Below are 19,642 nucleotides of genomic sequence, written 5' to 3' on the forward strand. Positions count from 1 at the left end.
CCAAGTCTTTTTCTGTGTCTGTTTTACCCAGTGTTCTACAATTAAGTACATAATCATAAATGTTATTTCCTCTACCCAAGTGCATGACCTTACATTTATCTACATTAAACTTCAATTGCCACTTCTCAGCCCAATCCTCCAATTTACATAAATCTCCCTGTAATATAAAATTATCCTCCTCTGTATTGATTACCCTGCAGAGTTTAGTATCATCTGCAAATATTGAAATTCTACTCCGCATGCCCCCAACAAGGTCATTTATAAATATGTTGAAAAGAAGCGGGCCCAATACTGACCCCTGTGGTACCCCACTATGAACTGAGACCCAGTCCGAGTACGTACCATTAATAACCACCCTTTGTTTCCTATCACTGAGCCAGTTTTTAACCCAGTTACACATATTTTCCCCTATCCCCATTATTCTCATTTTATGTACCAACCTTTTGTGTGGCACCGTATCAAAAGCTTTTGAAAAGTCCATATACACAACATCCACTGCATTTCCCTGGTCCAGGCTTGAACTTACCTCTTCATAGAAGCTGATCAAATTAGTTTGACAGGATCGATCCCTCATAAACCCATGTTGATACTCTGTCATAAGGTTATTTTTCTTGAGATACTCCAGTATAGCATCTCTCAAGAAACCCTCAAGGATTCTACCAACCGTAGAGGTTAAACTTACCGGCCTATAATTTCCCGGCTCAGTTTTTGTCCCCTTTTTGAATATTGGCACCACATTTGCTATGCGCCAGTCCTGTGGTACCGACCCTGTTATTAAGGAATCTGAGAAGATTAAAAATAATGGTCTATCTATCACAGAACTCAATTCCTGTAGTACTCTGGGGTGTATGCCATCCGGGCCCGGAGATTTGTCAACCTTAGTGATTTCGAGGCGGTGGCGTACTTCCTGCTGGGTTAAGCAGGTAATATTCAAGGGTGAATTTATGGCATCACTGGTCATGTCATCTGCCATGGCATTTTCTTGTATAAAAACCGTAGAAAAAAAGTCATTCAGCAGGTTAGCTTTACCCTCATCCCCTTCCACCATTTCACCAAGACTATTTTTAAGGGGGCCAACACTATCGCTTTTCAGTTTTTTACTGTTTATGTAGTTAAAGAATATTTTAGGATTATTTTTACTTTCTCTCGCAATGAGTCTCTCTGTCTCAAACTTAGCTAACTTAATTTGCTTTTTACATGATGTGCCGTTCCTCAATAAATTATTCATATCTTTGGAGCTCCCAAAGATACATACAGTTTAATAATAAAGATTGTGGCATTTATTGACTATTCAATTTTAAAGTTTCTTGCTGCGGCACTGGCCACTATTACAGAAACCCTAGGTGTTTGCTGTAAACTGTGTTGTTACTGTATATTGCAAAATATGATGACAAGCTGCTGGTAGATCAGACTCCACATAGCAATGTATGTAGTTGTGTCGCCCCCGCGTCAGCAGCTGGGCTGCTCGGATCCGGATCCGCGGTGGCTCGAGAGGGCTCCGGACCCGGGGGTCATACAGCTCCTCAAACCAAGGGGGATTATGTACAGGGGATAGTGTGGAAAGTTCGTGACGCCACCCGTGGTGCGTGGTAAGGTGAAGTACTACTGCTGCAATTGGGAGAACCCAATGGCGATGGTGTGGCGAGCCAGGTGTTTAACCCCTCCACGGGTAGGGGGGATTCCCCGGGACTCGGAGATGGTGACGGGGATGTGCTGTTGGGATGGTAAGGGTCACTTGCGTACTCACTCTGTCCAATAACGCTGACACGGACAACTGTAGTAAACCAAAGTTCTGGACACCGCTGCCGCTGAGAGGGAGCACGCCTGGGTCCCGTGCCCGTTGGTGTTGCCTGTTAGTCTGTGACCTTTGCCTTGGCACCTTGTCTTTTAGTTGGTCCCTTTAGTTTGAAACTAATCGTGTCCCGCTTCCCAGTGTGGCTAACTGGGTGAGCTTGCTCTTAGGGTTCACGCTTTGGGATTTTCTGGACCGTGTAGTGGAAAATCCTATCCCCCTCGTTGCGCTAGTACCCCGATTTTGGAGTGCGTGGAGAATGGATCTTGAAGGCTCCACCCTTGTCGGGTAAATTGTCATGATGCCTGAAGCTACTCCCTGACCTAGGGTCCACGTACCCCGTCATGCCCTAGCACCTGCCCGGTCCTCCTCCACAGTCTGTTCCCCTTGTCAGGATCCCCTGCGACCGGGGTCCAGCTCCTACCAGGCCCAGACCAACGTCTGCCACCTAGTGGTTCACGGAGACCAGCTCCTGACCTCTCTTCTTGAGTCACTGCTCAACTCACTGTCTGACTGACTCCTGACACTCCTGACCCCCCTCTTAACCAACTCCCCAAGTGGGTGACCCTATTCCACTTAGGCCGTCCACTGGTGTGTCTGGTGGGTGTGGTGCAGAGTGTTCCTAGGATTTCGATTAGCTTGTTCTTGGCAACACCAAAGGTTAGGGACCCTTAACCAAGGAGGAGGTGGATACTGCACAGAAGGGCAGATTGCACAATACCCTGTGATGACCTGATAGGCCAGGGCGTCACATAGGCTATGCAGGTTATTTTGGATCACTGACAGAAGAAAACAAGGCTCTATTCACTAAAATATATAATGGAATATCCTAATTAAAAAAAAAATCCATTGCTACTAGTTCACAGTGCTTATATTTTATAGTGGTCTCAAAACAAGTGACTGGTTACTTGGTCAGGGTAGCAGGGTGACAGTGGTTAGTAGTTGCTTGGCAGCGATGGAGTCCAGTACACCCTCAGATGGGGAACTGCTGTTAAGTATACCTGCATTTCTAATTTTTCTGCCTGTCTACAGACACTGTACGAGACGCAACAACAGCTCAACAAGCTTTACTTGTGGCCAAAAATATAGATTTGTTCCCTACCAACCAAGAGCGTTTTGCAGAAGGAAATATTGATGTCTGGTGGATTGTTCATGACGGTGGAATGTTGATGCTGCTGCCTTTCCTGTTACGCCAACATAAGGTATCTACTTTATTGTTTTCTATATTTTAATAAATTACTCCTGAAACTGCTCTATGTGGGACACCTGCATGTTACACATACTGGAGCATTAGGACATCCCGTTCCAAGTTCATAGGTATTAATATCAAGTTGGTTCCCATTTGCAGCTGTAACACCTTCTTCTCTTCTGGGATGACTTTCTACAGTTAGGTCCAGAAATATTTGGACAGTGACACAAGTTTTGTTATTTTAGCTGTTTACAAAAACATGTTCAGAAATACAATTATATATATAATATGGGATGAAAGTGCACACTCCCAGCTGCAATATGAGAGTTTTCACATCCAAATCGGAGAAAGGGTTTAGGAATCATAGCTCTGTAATGCATAGCCTCCTCTTTTTCAAGGGACCAAAAGGAATTGGACAAGGGACTCTAAGGGCTGCAATTAACTCTGAAGGCGTCTCCCTCGTTAACCTGTAATCAATGAAGTAGTTAAAAGGTCTGGGGTTGATTACAGGTGTGTGGTTTTGCATTTGGAAGCTGTTGCTGTGACCAGACAACTTGCGGTCTAAGGAACTCTCAATTGAGGTGAAGCAAAACATCCTGAGGCTGAAAAAAAAGAAAAAATCCATCAGAGAGATAGCAGACATGCTTGGAGTAGCAAAATCAACAGTCGGGTACATTCTGAGAAAAAAGGAATTGACTGGTGAGCTTGGGAACTCAAAAAGGCCTGGGTGTCCACGGATGACAACAGTGGTGGATGATCGCCGCATACTTTCTTTGGTGAAGAAGAACCCGTTCACAACATCAACTGAAGTCCAGAACACTCTCAGTGAAGTAGGTGTATCTGTCTCTAAGTCAACAGTAAAGAGAAGACTCCATGAAAGTAAATACAAAGGGTTCACATCTAGATGCAAACCATTCATCAATTCCAAAAATAGACAGGCCAGAGTTAAATTTGCTGAAAAACACCTCATGAAGCCAGCTCAGTTCTGGAAAAGTATTCTATGGACAGATGAGACAAAGATCAACCTGTACCAGAATGATGGGAAGAAAAAAGTTTGGAGAAGAAAGGGAACGGCACATAATCCAAGGCACACCACATCCTCTGTAAAACATGGTGGAGGCAACGTGATGGCATGGGCATGCATGGCTTTCAATGGCACTGGGTCACTTGTGTTTATTGATGACATAACAGCAGACAAGAGTAGCCGGATGAATTCTGAAGTGTACAGGGATATACTTTCAGCCCAGATTCAGCCAAATGCCGCAAAGTTGATCGGACGGCGCTTCATAGTACAGATGGACAATGACCCCAAGCATACAGCCAAAGCTACCCAGGAGTTCATGTGTGCAAAAAAGGGGAACATTCTGCAATGGCCAAGTCAATCACCAGATCTTAACCCAATTGAGCATGCATTTCACTTGCTCAAATCCAGACTTAAGACGGAAAGACCCACAAACAAGCAAGGCCTGAAGGCTGCGGCTGTAAAGGCCTGGCAAAGCATTAAGAAGGAGGAAACCCAGCGTTTGGTGATGTCCATGGGTTCCAGACTTAAGGCAGTGATTGCCTCCAAAGGATTCGCAACAAAATATCGAAAATAAAAATATTTTGTTTGGGTTTGGTTTATTTGTCCAATTACTTTTGACCTCCTAAAATGTGGAGTGTTTGTAAAGAAATGTGTACAATTCCTACAATTTCTATCAGATATTTTTGTTCAAACCTTCAAATTAAACGTTACAATCTGCACTTGAATTCTGTTGTAGAGGTTTCATTTCAAATCCAATGTGGTGGCATGCAGAGCCCAACTCGCGAAAATTGTGTCACTGTCCAAATATTTCTGGACCTAACTGTACAAGATATTGGATGTGAGAATCTATTTTGTTCATCTATTCGAGCATTTGTGACTGAAGACACTGATGTTTGTACAAGAGGATCTGGCTAAGAATCCTCAATCATATCACCCCAAAGCTGTCTGATAGGTTGAGGTCATGGCTTTCTGTGGGTCAGTCAAGTTTTTTCCACATAAAACATTCCCAACCATGCCATTATGGACTTTCTTTTTGTGCACTGGGATGCAGTTATACTGGAACAGAAAAATACCTTTCAGAAACTGTTCCTACAAAGTTGGAAGCATACTGCAGGCCAAAATGTATTGGGATAGGGAAATAGTAAGGTTTCCCATCATTGGAATTGAGGAGCCTAGGCCAACCTTTGAGAAATCACTGAATAGTCTCATTCCTCCTCTACCAAACCTTACAGTCGGCACAATGAAGCTAGGCATTCTTCTGACATTCAGTAAACCCCTACATATTCATCAGATTCCCAGGTAGAGGAGTGCAGATCATCACTTCACAGAACCTGTTTCCACTGCTCCAGAGCCCAGTGTAGCATGCTTTACAACAGCCCATTGGTAACTTGGCATTATGCTTGCTGACATTATGGCTACAGAAACCATGAAGCTCCCATTGCAGTTTTGTTCTGATGTTTATGACGAGAAGAGTAGGAGCTCTGCACTTAGAGGACACACTTTGCTGACTATGTGGTGTTCCTGAGGACTCGCCGACCCTACTCTGTAACGTCATGTGGGTTCCACTTTTTGGCCCAGTTGCTCTGCTTCCTAGACGTCTCCACTTTTCAATAATACCACTCACTCAGTTTATCATGCAATATTTAAGAAGGAAACGTTTTCACAAATATTTCAATTGTTGTAACATCAGCCTCCTATGACAGTACTTTACTCAAATTCAGTCAGCTTGTAAACTATAATATTCTTTTTTACAAATGTTTGTAAAGGAAAACAACATGGCTAGATACTTATTTATACACCTGTTGTAATGAGACTCAATAAAAAACAGAATTGAGTGATTTGCTTTAGCACTCAAGGTAGAAGGAGTGTCACTTCTGTCAAATAAATGCTCTGGAATGCAGTAGAAAAACCACACTGGAGCAGCAGTGGCATGAAACGGTTAAGCAATACAAAATGTAACATTTTATGTATTTCCTACCTTTGCCCTATTTAAAACAAACCTTTTATCAGACTTCACATTACAAACTGCCTACTTAATAAAAAAAATCTTAGTCCTGACATGGCAGGTATATTTTGTGGAAAGATGCATGCCAGAATGGCGGTAAAATTTTATTTTTTAAACCCCTTTAATGGAAGCTATCATCTAAAAATGAACTAATTTAGGTTTTTGTGTTTAAATTAATTTTTTTCAGTGTTTTCAGTTTTTTATGCACATTGCAACATGTATTCCATTTTAACACACTAGTCAGAACACCAGAAAGATTACTGTAAAGAGCAATGTTATTTAAAAAATTGACATGCTTTCACTATAAACCATATGTATGTGTACAATAGCAAGTGATACATTTGTATTATATAGATATATATTAATGTTACTAACCTCTATTATTGCTCACGTTTCCAAAGGTTTGGAGAAAGTGCATGATGCGGATTTTCACTGTTGCACAAATGGATGATAACAGCATTCAGATGAAAAAAGATCTCCAAATGTTCCTGTATCACCTCCGCCTAGATGCTGAAGTTGAAGTAGTTGAAATGGTTGGTTTTCTTTTTCTTTTCACTTTCAAATTATGAACTTTTTAATAGTGATGGGCGTACCTGGCTGTAAAAGTCCAGATCCACGAGGGTTCAGAAAAACCCGAGTGCTGACCCCGGGCCCCAAGAAAAAAGAAAGAAAATAAGAATAAAACAAGCGCTTTTTACTTACTGGTCTCCACACGGCTGTTCACTGCTTCTGGGGCATCTCATTATCTTCATGCATGTACATGGCTTGCCCCACCCACTGGCAATCCCCGCATCTCTGGTTGCGTGAGACAATGCCCCCACCTTGTGTGACAGTGTGTCTGACTGCTTTCAAGTACACATATGGGGTCTGCATCTAGATTGGTATAAAAATAAATAGATAAACAAATTAGCGTAGGGTGGCCCCATATTATAATACCCAGCCATGATAAAGCATACAGCTATAGGATGCCCCGAGCCATGCACGTAATATTAGCTATGTATCAAAATATGAAAAAACACGTGGCTTTTTTTTTTTAAATAAATATTTTTAAAAACACTGTGTGGTCCCTCCCAATTTTGGTAGCCAACCATGATTAAGCAAAAAATAATCCTATATTTGGAAAAAAAAAAAAGCAAACCCTCTTTCATGCCCTTATTAATAGAGATGAGCCACCCCCCTGGAGTTCGAGTTTGGTTCGGTTCGCCGAACGGTGCCCCGTTCGACGAACCTCTCGAACCCCATTGAAAACAATGGGAGGCAATCACAAACACATAAAAACACATTATAAATGTACACATACAGTTAATAAACATTGCAATAACACTTACCGGTGCCCGCAATGCGTCCTGCACTCTGTCTCCCACCGCTTTTCCATCGGTAATCGCTGCGTCCTCCCGGTAACCAGCAGTGAAGCAGGACCTATCGTGACGTCAAAATAGCCATGTGACCAGTCACGTGTCTATTATATCATTGGCTACAGACTGGTCACATGGCTTTGACGTCATGCTAGGTCCTGTCATTGCACTCTCCGGTACACGGTGCACGTTTGTGTATCGCCGAGTACCGGTGACATGCTCTGGCACACGGTAGACTCCCCGTTCTGCTTCCCCGTTCCATTATTGACCGGCTGACACAGCCAGTAAATAACGGAGATCACCGTTGCCATAGCAACGCGCCTGTTAGCGGTGATGTCACCGCTAGCAGCGGCACCGGGAATCACGTGATCGGAGCACCGTTGCTATGGCAACCCGTCTGTCAGCGGTGACGGTACCGCTAACAGCCAGCAGCACTGATCACTCACGGAGTGAAAAGCCTGCACGGGGAGCAGCGTCTTTCTCCCATGCAGTGCTGCTGATGGAGCAGAGCTGCATGTATTGAAGGAGAAAGAAGACAGAAGACCATGGATCGTGGAGGGATAAGAAGGAGTAATAAACATGGAGTCTCTAAGTGTGTCTGTTTATTTATTTCTATTAAAGTATTTTTTCTCTGTGTGGTGTCTTTTTTTTTAACCCTTTATTAGAGATTCTTAATGGCCGGGTCAAACTTGCCTGACATTAAGAATCTCTGGCTTAATACTAGCTAGTTAAACAAAGCTAGTATTAACTCATTATTACCCAGCGAGCCACCGGCATCAGGGCAGCTGGAGGGGTTGGATACAGCGCCAGATGATGGCGCTTCTATGAGAGCGCCATCTTCTGGGGCGGCTGCGGACTGCAATTCGCAGCAGAGGGGCCCAGAAACCTCGGGCTAACCTGTGCTGCGGATTCCAATCCCCAGCTGCCTAGTTGTACCCGGCTGGACACAAAAATGGGGCGAAGCCCACGTGGTTTTTTTTTTTTTTTTAATCATTTCATGAAATTCATGAAATAATTAAAAAAAGGGCTTCCCTATATTTTTAGTTCCCAGCCGGGTACAAATAGGCAGCTGGGGGTTGGGGGCAGCCCGTACCTGCCTGCTGTACCTGGCTAGCATACAAAAATATGGCGAAGCTCACGTCATTTTTTTTTTTTTTTAGTTTTTTGGGAAAAAAAAATAAAAATGCTTCCCTGGATTTTCCATTCCCAGTGAAGATAACACCAAGCAGTGGGGGTTAGCAGCCAGTAGCTGCTTGGATTACCCTTATCTAGCAATACAAAAAATGCAGAGGGAGCCCATATATTTTTTTTATCTATTTAAATATAAAAAAAGCAAAAAAGAATATCATTACTTACAGCAAGATGAAATTGCAGCTGTATATTGCTCAGGCCAAAAGACTACTACTACTCCAGCAGGATACAGCTAAACCCCCACTATGTAATAGGCTGCGGGTTTGTGACTGTGCGTCTGCTAGTGTGAACAGTGCTCTATGCAAGCCACTAGTGTGCAGTTTTACCATCCAGCCATCACCTCCTCCATATTTGGAAGTGAGTGTGAATGGCTCCACGTGCACCTGTGTTGCCTCCACCTAGTGGGGGTTTAGCTGTATCCTGCTGGAGTAGTAGTAGTCTTTTGGCCTGAGCAATATACAGCTGCAATTTTATCTTGCTGTAAGTATTTATTTAAATAACTAAAAAAAAATGGGCTTCCCTGTATTTTGATTGCCTGACATGACAGTGCTGTAAAAATAAATCATTAAAAAATGACGTAGCGCCCCGCGGTATTTTTCATTCTCAGCGCAGTTAAAGCAGACAGCTACGGGTTGCCACTCCCATCTGCCTGGCGTTACCTAGGCTGGCAATCAAAATACAGGGAAGCCCATTAATTTTTTTTTTTTTTAAAAAAATAGTTTAAAAAAATAATGACGTGGGGTCCCCCCATTTTTGATAGCCAGCTAGGGTAAAGCAGATGGCTGTAGCCTGAAAACCATAGCTGGCAGCTTTACCGTGGTTGGGGATCCAATGTGCATTTCACCCCAGGCTCTTTAAATAATAATAATTACAAAAAAAAGTAGGGTCCCCCCAAATTGGATCACCAGCCAAGGTAAAGCGGACAGCTGTGGTCTGGTATTCTCAGGGTGGGAAGGTCCATAGTTATTGGCACTTCACAGCCTAAAAATAGCAGGCCGCAGGTGCCCCATAAGTGGCGCATCCACTAGATGCGCCAATCCTGGCGCTTCAGCCCAGCTCATCCTGTGCCCTGGTGTAGTGGCAAACGGGGTAATAAATGGGGTTAATACTAGCTGTAAGGTCACCTGACATCAAGCCCAGCAGTTTGTGATGTCATGGCGTCTATCAGATACCCGAAATCACAAACTGTCAGTACTAACAAAAAAATAGACAAAAAAAAATGTATTTGAAAAAACACTCCTCAAAACATTCCCTCTTTCACCAATTTATTGTAAGGAAAAAAAATAAGGGGGTCCCATGATGACTCTGAGAACGTATCCCCCATTTTCTAGAAGTGCAGACCCTCCATGTGAGGAGTGTGGGTGCAATGAATCTGCACCCACTCTCCCCGGTTCCACAGCAGCAGAGTCCATGTCGTAAGTGTTGCTACCAAAGCTGCAATGCCCTGCTCATGAGGTAAGGGCATGCCTAATCAGGAGAACTATTCTACATTTCCATATATTGGTATTTGCTGATATTATTGCTATTCCACCTACTATATATTGGGGATAGGATCTTGGAGATGGAATACCCCTTTAAGTCCAGTTATCCAGCTGAATGAATACTAAACAACAGAGCTCACTATTTAGACATGTTTTCTTGTGGCGTATAACGGACTGTCATGTTTGGTAGTCGTTCAGCAGGGCAACTATAAAATCAAATACCTCCATTTGGAAATATAGTATAGCTCTCCTGATCAACTATGTTCCTTACCTCATGAGCAGGGCATTGCAGTAGCTTACAGATGCATGGTTACCACCACTCACTGTGTCTAAACACAGGAAGCTGAGCTGACAGCCGCTCTGTGCATGCGACAGCGTCTATTGGAAGGAGGGGCCGCGGGGGATCAATGCTGCACAGGTACGGGGGTCACCGGGGAACACCGGTGTGGTTATAGGGGGTGACCTGGCAGGGCCTGGCGAGGAGTTTTCTGTCGCATGAGTCATGGCACATGCGACAGAAATCAGAGGAGTAGGGTGAATGCGGCCGGCGCGCTGCTGTGCGGGTGGCCATCTTGAATTTCAGGGAGGGGGTCGTGAGGGGGCACTTTGGCGACACCGGGGGACCGGAGGGGACCGGGGAGGAGATTTATCTCCCATCTGACATGTTTGTTCATGCCAGATGGGAGATAAATAATTTTTTACCGGCGCTGTCATTTACTGTAACGTGATCATCGGTATACGGTGTATACTGGCGATCACGTGAATGGGGACCGGAAACACCGGCCTGAATCATGATCTCCAGTATCTCAGCTACCCCCTGAAACCCCGGAGATTTTCTGACGCTTGGGGGCGCTATTCACTTATTTCTGCCTGCGGTTTATAAACGGCAGATCAGAATAAGGCTACATTCACACGACCAATCCGTTTTTGCGGTCCGCAAAAAACGGTCCTTTTTTCACGGTTGCATCCATGCGGCATCCGTATCCGTTCCGTATACGGTCCGTATGTCATCTGTTTGTCATTCGTGTGCCTTCCATTTTTTTTGTGTACTGCAAAAAAACTGAAGGAGGGAAAATACATAAATTTACCCAGGATCCATAGCTTCAACCTACATGAGGCGGTCACATGTTCACTCCAGTGCCATTTTCTACTGCTTTTCACAGCGTAAAGCGCTCTGGTGATTTTCCTGTGCTTGTACACTTCATAACAGTGTTTTCTGTCATTATAATGGCAAAAAGACACATAATGTCCCACTCTCCTGCATTTTGTAATTTTGCACCCTTTGGGGCCTTTCATGTGGCACTAAGGGGTGCTTAGCCTTCTATTTACCAAAAAAACCAAACACATTTTAAAAAAAAAAGGACGTGGGGTTCCCCCTATTTTTGTAGCCAGCTAGGGTAAAGCAGACAGCTGCAGACTGCACACCACAGCTGGCAGCTTCACCTTGGCTGGTAATCCAAAACTGAGGGCACCCCACGCTGTTATATTAAATTAAATAAATAATTTTTAAAAAAAAACACGTGGGGGTCCCCCAAAATTGGATCACCAGCCAAGGTAAAGCGGACAGCTGGGGTCTGATATTCTCAGACTAGGGAGGTCCATGGTTATTGGACTCTCCCCAGCCTAAAAATATCAGGCCGCAGCCGCCCCAGAAGTGGCGCATCCATTAGACGTGCCAATCCTGGTGCTTCGCCCCAGCTCATCCCGTGCCCTGGTGCAGTGGCAAACGGGGTGATATATGGGGTTGACACCAGATGTGTAATGTCACCTGGCATTAAGCCCTGGGGTTCGTGAGGTCAGGCGTCTATCAGATACCCGACATCACCAACGCAGTCGGTAATAAAAAAAAAATAGACGACAAACACATTTTTATTTGAAAAAGCACTCCCCAACACATTCCCTCTTTCACCAATTTATTAGAAAGAAAAACAAATCCAGGTCTGCTGTAATCCAAGGGGTTCCCATGACGATCCATACCATAGTCACTGTCCCAGTCAATGAAGAACAGAATGTTTCCCATTGGCTGGGAGAGCAATGCAGTGACCTGAGCTAACATCAATAGGTCAGCCCAGGTCACTGCAGGGCATGACAAGTGCTGCTGTCAGGAGCGAGGTACATTACCTGCGGTGACGATCTCCTGCACTGCTGATAGCAGAGCTGTCTCTGACTTCACAGATAAGTATCGTGGGAGCCTGTGACGTCACCGCTAGTCACAGTCTCGGGTCAACAGCGCGAGGAGGAGATGTGAAAAGCGGCGGCCATGGTGGACAGTGACAGCGCTGAGGTCGGGAGGGCGGGACTTCATCACCGCAGGTAAGCCGAGCGGGATAATGTGTACGGAGTGCGAGGTGGGTGGAGCCAAGCGGGGTAATGTGTGTAGAGTGCCAGGTGGGTGGAGCTAAGCGGGGTATTGTGTGCGGAGTGCGAGGTGGGTGGAGCCAAGCGGGGTAATGTGTGCAGAGTGCGAGGTGGGTGGAGCCAAGCGGGGTAATGTGTTGTGAATGTTAGTTATGTTTTGGCTGCTGGGAGGCTCCCTCTGGTGGCCAGGAATGGTTTGGACTTGGACCAGGTGTGTTGTGCAGTAGGTGTTTCCTTTGCTAACTCTCTGCCTATTTAAATCCTGGTCTGATTGCAGGCTGTTGCCGGATGTCAGTTGTTCTTTGTATCTCCAGCCTGCTTAATCCTGCTCTACACCACATCTTCCCCAGATAAGTGCTTGCTCTTTATTTATTGTCTGGTTCTTTTGTTTATCTGGGTTTGTCATATGCTGTGGTTGGTTTCAGGTTGTTTGCTTGCAGGGATTTTCCCCCTCAGTGGCTTGAGGAACTCCCTGCAGTTCTGTGTGGAGTATAGCTCCTTTGAGTCCATGTGTTTGTGGCTTGTTGACTTTATGATTCTTGTTTTCTGTTCATTGGTATGACAAGGGCACCTGGTATAGGACGGCGTTCAGATCGTGCGATCTGAGGGCCTTTTTGTACTATCAGGAAGTTGGTATTTTGCAGGGTTTTTCTCTGGCCACCATCAGTCCCTTTCCTGTCCTTTCCTATTTTAGTCAGCGGGGGCCTCACCTTTTGCTAATCCTGTCATCTACCTGTGCATTGTGTTTTTCCTATATCACCGCAGTCTTTGAATGTGGGGGCTTGCTATTCTTGTCTATTTTCTGAGGCAGAGAGTTATTCATCTTTCCTACCTTTAGGATAGTTAGTTCTCCGGCTGGGTTCGCGGTGCACAGGATGTTAGTTCACCCCTCGGCTACTTCTAGTTGTGATGGTTAGTAAGGGGATGGCGGCCAGATTAGTTGCCAATGCTCTTGTCACCTTTTGCCAATGATTTGTGGTGGTCTTCCATGGTTCCGGATCATAACAGTAATGTGTGCGGAGTGCGAGGTGGTTGGAGCTAAGCGGGGTAATGTGTGCGGAGTGCGAAGTGGATGGAGCCTAGCGGGGCCATGTGTGCGGGCGGCGCAGTGCGAAGTGGGTGGAGCATAGCGGGGCCATGTGGCGCTGATGACGTCAGTGCCAGGGACTGCATGGCTGGGGACAGGTGAGTGTGAGTGTGTGTGTGTGTGTGTGTGTGTGTGTGTGTGTGTGTACATGCCGAGTGCAGGAGGGGGCGGAGCCCAGCGGGGAAGTGTCGGCTCCCTGCACACGTAACTAGGGTAAATATCGGGTTACCAAGCAAAGCGCTTTGCTTGGATACCAGATATTTATCTTGGTTACCAGCTCACCGCAGGCTGCCAGCGATGGCTCCCTGCACACTGTAGCTGTAAAAAGCCCTGCTTTTGGTGATCGAACCGTTCTCGAACGTAACTCGAACTGTCGAGCTTTTAGCAAAAAGCTCGAGTTCAAGTTTGATCTCGAGCACCCCCAAAATCACTCGAACATGAAATTGGCGAACCTCGAACATCGCTCAACTCTACTTATTAACCCCCAAAACACCCAGGCCTGACGTAATCCATACGAGGTTCCACGACGATTGGAGCTCTGCTACATGTGAAATGACAACGCGCGGGCATAGAATATGACCGGCCGCTGTGAGCTTCAGGCAGAGACTGAGCTCAGTGATGAGCCATAAGCATAATGTGAATTAGGAAAAGAAGGAATCAAGAACATTAGTTGAAGCAAAATACTCGAGACAAACAGAAGAGCCAATTAAAAGGGAATCTGTCAGCAGGTTTTGCTACATCATCTGAGAGCAAGCTGGATGTAGGCAAGGAGATTCTGAATCCAATGGTATATCACTTAGATTACTGGGTGAAGCCGTTCTGACACAATCTGAATTTTTAGGTTTAGTCATGTAGCAGAGTCCACAGGGCTGTCTCTGCCCACACCAGGCTTTAGGGATTGTACATTGACAGTGAGGTGTCAGTCACAGCAGGGGACATGTCCTACTGCCATGCATCTGAGTTTCTTGTCCAGTAATGACAAGGGTCCTGCTGCTTAAACAAACAGCAAATAAACAAAAGATCGGACTGGGACAAAATAGGCATACCTGAACTGTGTGTTAAACCTTGCAGTATGCTGGCTTCAGCTTATATAGCAAAAACTTGCTGACAGTTTCCCTTTAATTATTCTTTGTAATAGCCCATGCTGTACTACAGAAGCCAAAGGATAACTGTAATGCTGCTTTAAATTACAGTGATTGACGTTAGCTGTAACTGTGGCATCAATTGATGAATGCCAGCTGTATAATACAACATACAGCTGCACTCTAGAATGCTGTCAATGAATAAGGAAACTCTGGTATTGCATTACTGCTATAGGCATAAAAAGAAATACTTAGCTTATGTATTGGCCAATGCATGTGAACCCGGGAACCAACGGCAAGGTGATCTCAATATACCGGGACCCTAACTTAAATGCCTCTATCTGGGTTAAAAAACCTACAGTGCCTTGCGAAAGTATTCGGCTCCCTTGAATTTTTCAACCTTTTCCCACATTTCAGGCTTTAAACATAACAATACAAATTTTAAAGTTATGGTGAAGAATCAACAACAAGTGGGACACAATTGTGAAGTTGAAAGAAATGTATTGCTTATTTAAAACTTTTTTAAAACACAAATAACTGAAAAGTGGGGCATTCAATATTATTAATCCCCTTTTAGTTAATACATTGTAGCGCCACCTTTTGCTGCGGTTACAGCTGCAAGTCACTTGGGGTATCAGTTTTGCACATCGAGAGACTGAAATTCTTGGCCATTCTTCCTTTGCAAATAGCTGGAGCTGAGTGAGGTTGGATGAGAGCATTTGTGAACAGCAGTTTTCAGCTCTTTCCATAGATTCTCGATTGGATTCAGGTCTGGACTTTGACTTGGCCATTCTAACACCTGGATACGTTTATTTGTGAACCATTCCATTGTAGATTTTGCTTTATGTTTGGGATCCTTGTCTTGTTGAAAGACAAATCTCCTTCCCAATCTCAGGTCTTTTGCAGACTCCAACAGGATTTCTTCTAGAATTGTCCTGTATTTGGCTCCCATTATCTTCCCATTAATTTTAACCATCTTCCTTGTCCCTGCTGAAGAAAAGCATGCCCAAACCATGATGCTGCCACCACCATGTTTGACAGTGGGGATGGGGTGTTCAGGGTGATGAGCTGTGTTGCTTTTATGCCAAACATATCGTTTGGCATTGTGCCCAAATAGTTCAATTTTGGTTTCATCTGACCAGAGCATTTTCTTCCACATGTTTGATGTGTCTCCCAGGTGGCTTGTGGCAAATTTTAAACAATACTTTTTATGGATATCTTTGAGAAATGGCTCTCTCCTTGCCACTCTTCCATAAAGGCCAGATTTGTGCAGTGTACGACTGGTTGTTGTCCTATGGACAGACTCTCCCACCTCAGCTGTAGATCTCTGCAGTTCATCCAGAGTGATCATGTGCCTCTTGACTACGTCTCTGTTCGGTATTCTCCTTCTTTGAGATGAAAGTTTGGATGGACGGCCGTATCTTGGTAGATTTGCAGTGGTATGATACTCCTTCCATTTCAATATGATTGCTTGCACAGTGCTCCTTGGGATGATTAAAGTTTTGGAAATCTTTTTGTAACCAAATCTGGCTTTAAACGTCTCCACAAAAGTATCATGGACCTGCCTGTTGTGTTCCTTGGTCTTCATGATGCTCTCTGTGCTTTAAACAAAACACTGAGACTATCTCAGAGCAGGTGCATTTATACAGAGACTTGATTACACACAGGTGGCTTATATTTATCATCATCAGTCATTTAGGACAACATTGGATCATTCAGAGATCCTCAATGAACTTCTGGAGTGAGTTTGCTGCACTGAAAATAAAGGGGACGAATAATATTGCACGCCCCACTTTTCAGTTATTTATATTTTAACCCCTTCACGACCTTTGACGGATCTAGCCGTCATGGTGCCCTGGTACTTAAAGACCCATGTCGGCTAGATCCGTCATGGCGAAATCGCGGCCCCGGAGCACCGGGCACCGCGATCGCTTTTAAAAAACTGTAGATTCGGGAAGGATAGGACTTGTACCTGACCTCAGGAGGGGTGGTGTCTCCTTCCCAGACCTACGGAGGCTGTGATTGGCTGACGAACGCCGGTCAGCCAATCACAGCCAGTGTTATGTTTCAGCCATTGAAAATGGCTGAAGCATTGAAATCCAGCCAAGATCAGTGCAGCTGTAGCACTGGCCATTGGCTGGAGCTCAGTGAGCTTTACTGCACCCGCCCCCAGCTCTGATTGGAGAGATCGGCCTTGTGACCGGTCTTTCCAAGCAGCACCGTGCTTCTGGGACCGGGTAAGCGCGCTGTAGGAGATCGCTCTCCTTAGCTTCTCCCTCCGTGGAATCTGAGGAGAGCGAGCCCTGCGGGCGCCCATCTGTGAGTCACAGCCCCCGATCCACCGCTGCCCTGCTCCATGTGCTTCGCCCCTGCTCTCCCGCTGCGCTCCTGCACGTGACGCCGCTACTCTCCCGCTGCGCCCTTACATGTGACGCCGCTACTCAGCAGTAAGAGAGCAGCGGCGTCAGATGCATGGGGGCATCTGACGCCGCTGCTCTCCTCACCCTGCGCCCCCCCTGCATCTGACGCCGCTGCTTTCTTTCTGCTGCCTCCTTGTATCCACCACCCCTGCATCTGCCGCTCCACCTCCCCTGCACCTGCCGCTGCACTCTCCCCATCAGCCGCTCCACCGCCCCTGCATCTGCCGCTGCACTCCCCATCAGCCACTGCACTCTCCCCATCAGCCGCTCCACCGCCCCTGCATCTGCCGCTGCACTCCCCATCAGCCACTGCACTCTCCCCATCAGCCGCTCCACCGCCCCTGCATCTGCCGCTGCACTCTCCCCATCAGCCGCTCCACCGCCCCTGCATCTGCCGCTGCACTTTCCCCCTCAGCCGCTCCACCGCCCCTGCATCTGCCGCTGCACTCCCCATCAGCCGCTCCACTGCCCCTGCATCTGCCGCTGCACTCCCCATCAGCCACTGCACTCTCCCCATCAGCCGCTCCACCACCTCTGCATCTGCTGCTGCACTCTCCCCATCAGCCACTGCACTCTCCCCATCAGCCGCTGCACCGCCCCTGCATCTGCCGCTGCACTCTCCCCATCAGCCGCTGCACTCTCCCCATCAGCCGCCGCACTCTCCCCATCAGCCACCGCACTCTCCCCATCAGCCGCTGCACTCTCCCCATCAGCCGCCGCACTCTCCCCATCAGCCGCCGCACTCTCCCCATCAGCCGCCGCACTCTCCCCATCAGCCGCCGCACTCTCCCCATCTGCCGCTGCGCCCCTGCATCTGCCACCTCACTCCCCCATCAGCCTCTGCCCCCTCCCTGATCTGCTGCCTGCTCTCTCCCATCCCCTTAATCCTCTCCCCCCTCCCGGATCTGCTGCAATCCTGCTGCCTAGATCCATTCTGTAAGGTAGCTATCCCCAATCTCACCTCCCACTCCCCTTCCACCCTTCCCCTCGCCCCCCCTTCCTCTGCCGCTCCTGCATCCGTTTTGCCCTCACCCATCCTCGCCGCTCCTCCCTCCGCCGCGCCCTCACCCATCCTCCGCCGCTCCTGCATCCGTTGCGCCCTCTTCTATACTCCATCCATCTTTTTTCCATCCCACCTAGTCCCCCCCTTTTTGCAGCACATCCGTGCATTCGTCCTAATTTTTTTTATGTAAACTAAGAAAGAAATACAAATAAACTTAGTTTAGGGCCAGTAAAATTATACTGTAGTAATCGTCAACTACAGTATTTTTTACTGAATATTGTAAGGGTCAGCCCAGTGCCACACATGAGAGCGATGCACAGAGTCTCACATCGCATCATCCGGCACGGTCACTCTCTTCCAGACAGGAGTGTGCGGCTGTGTTGGGTGATGCGATGCGAGATTTGTGCATCGCTCTCACATGTGGCACTTGCCTTAGTGTCAGTTGCAGGCGCTCATATATATATTTTTTTTTTTACCGACGTCTGTATTTTTTATTTTGCCAAACTAATATTTCTTTGTATGGGGGGGGGTCTAGTTTCCAACATGGAGTCACATGTGGGGGAGCTCCACTGTTTGGGCACATCAGGGGGATCTCCAAACGCAACATGGTGCGGCTAACGATTCCAGCTAAATTTCCATTTAAAAAGTCAAATGACGCTCCTTCCATCTGGAGCTCTGCCGTGCACCCAAACAGTGGTTTTCTGCCACATATGAGGTATCAGCATACTCAGAACAAATTGCCCAACAAATTTTGCGGTCCATTTTATCCTGTTACCCCTGTACAAATTAAAAAATTGAGCCTAAAATAACATTTTTGTGGAAAAAAAAAGTACTTTTTTGTTTTTATGCCTCAATGTATGAAGCACGTGAGGGTTCAAAGTGCTCATTACCCATGTAGATTTATGCTATGGGGGTCTAGTTTCCAAAATGAGGTCACTTCTGGGGGAGCTCCATTGTTTAGGCACCTCAGGGGGTCTCCAAACGCAACATGGCGTACGCTAATAATTCCAACCAATTTTGCTGTGAAATGGCGCTCCTTCTCTTCTGAGCCCCGCCGTGTGCCCAGACAATTACTTTCCACCACATATGAGGCATCTGTGTACTCAGGAGAAATTGCACAATACATTTTATGGTGCATTTTTTCCTGATACCCTTGTGGAAAAAAAAGCTACCTGGTTGAAATAACAATTTCATGGTAAAAACAAATATATATATTTTCACGGCTGAACATTCTAAGCTTTTGTGAAGCCTCCAGGGGTTTAAAGTGTTCAGTAAACATCTAGATAAATTCAATGAGGGATCTAGTTTCCAAAATGGGGTCACTTGTGGGGGAGCTCTATTGTTTAGGCACCTCAGGGGGTCTCCAAACACAACATGGCATCCACTAATGATTCCAGACAATTTTGCGTTTGAAAAGTCAAATGTCGCTCCTTGCCTTCCGAGCCTTGCTGTGTGCCCAAACATTTGATTTCCACCACATATGAGGTATCTGTGTACTCAGGAGAAAATGCACAATACATTTTATTTTGCAATTTTTCCTGATACCCTTGTGGAAAAAAAAGCTACCTGGTTGAAGTAACAATTTTGTGGTAATTTTTTTTTTTTTATTTTCACGGCTCAAAGTTATTAACTTTTGTGAAGCCCCCAGAGGTTCA

At 46.0% G+C, this 19,642-nt stretch overlaps 1 protein-coding gene across 2 annotated transcripts in view; it reads left to right on the forward strand.

Moving 5' to 3' along the window:
- The window catches only part of SLC12A7 (solute carrier family 12 member 7), a 1,179,416-nt gene that overhangs the window by 908,354 nt on the left and 251,420 nt on the right, over positions 1 to 19,642 (forward strand). For both annotated transcript variants that reach the window (XM_075315005.1, XM_075315006.1), the window contains exons 19-20: positions 2,825 to 2,994; positions 6,412 to 6,543. In XM_075315005.1, coding sequence (XP_075171120.1) covers positions 2,825 to 2,994; positions 6,412 to 6,543 — 302 coding nt within the window. The remainder of the gene's footprint in view (positions 1 to 2,824; positions 2,995 to 6,411; positions 6,544 to 19,642) is intronic.

This window comes from Anomaloglossus baeobatrachus, chromosome 6, assembly GCF_048569485.1.
Source record: "Anomaloglossus baeobatrachus isolate aAnoBae1 chromosome 6, aAnoBae1.hap1, whole genome shotgun sequence".
Taxonomy (NCBI): Eukaryota; Metazoa; Chordata; class Amphibia; order Anura; family Aromobatidae; genus Anomaloglossus; species Anomaloglossus baeobatrachus.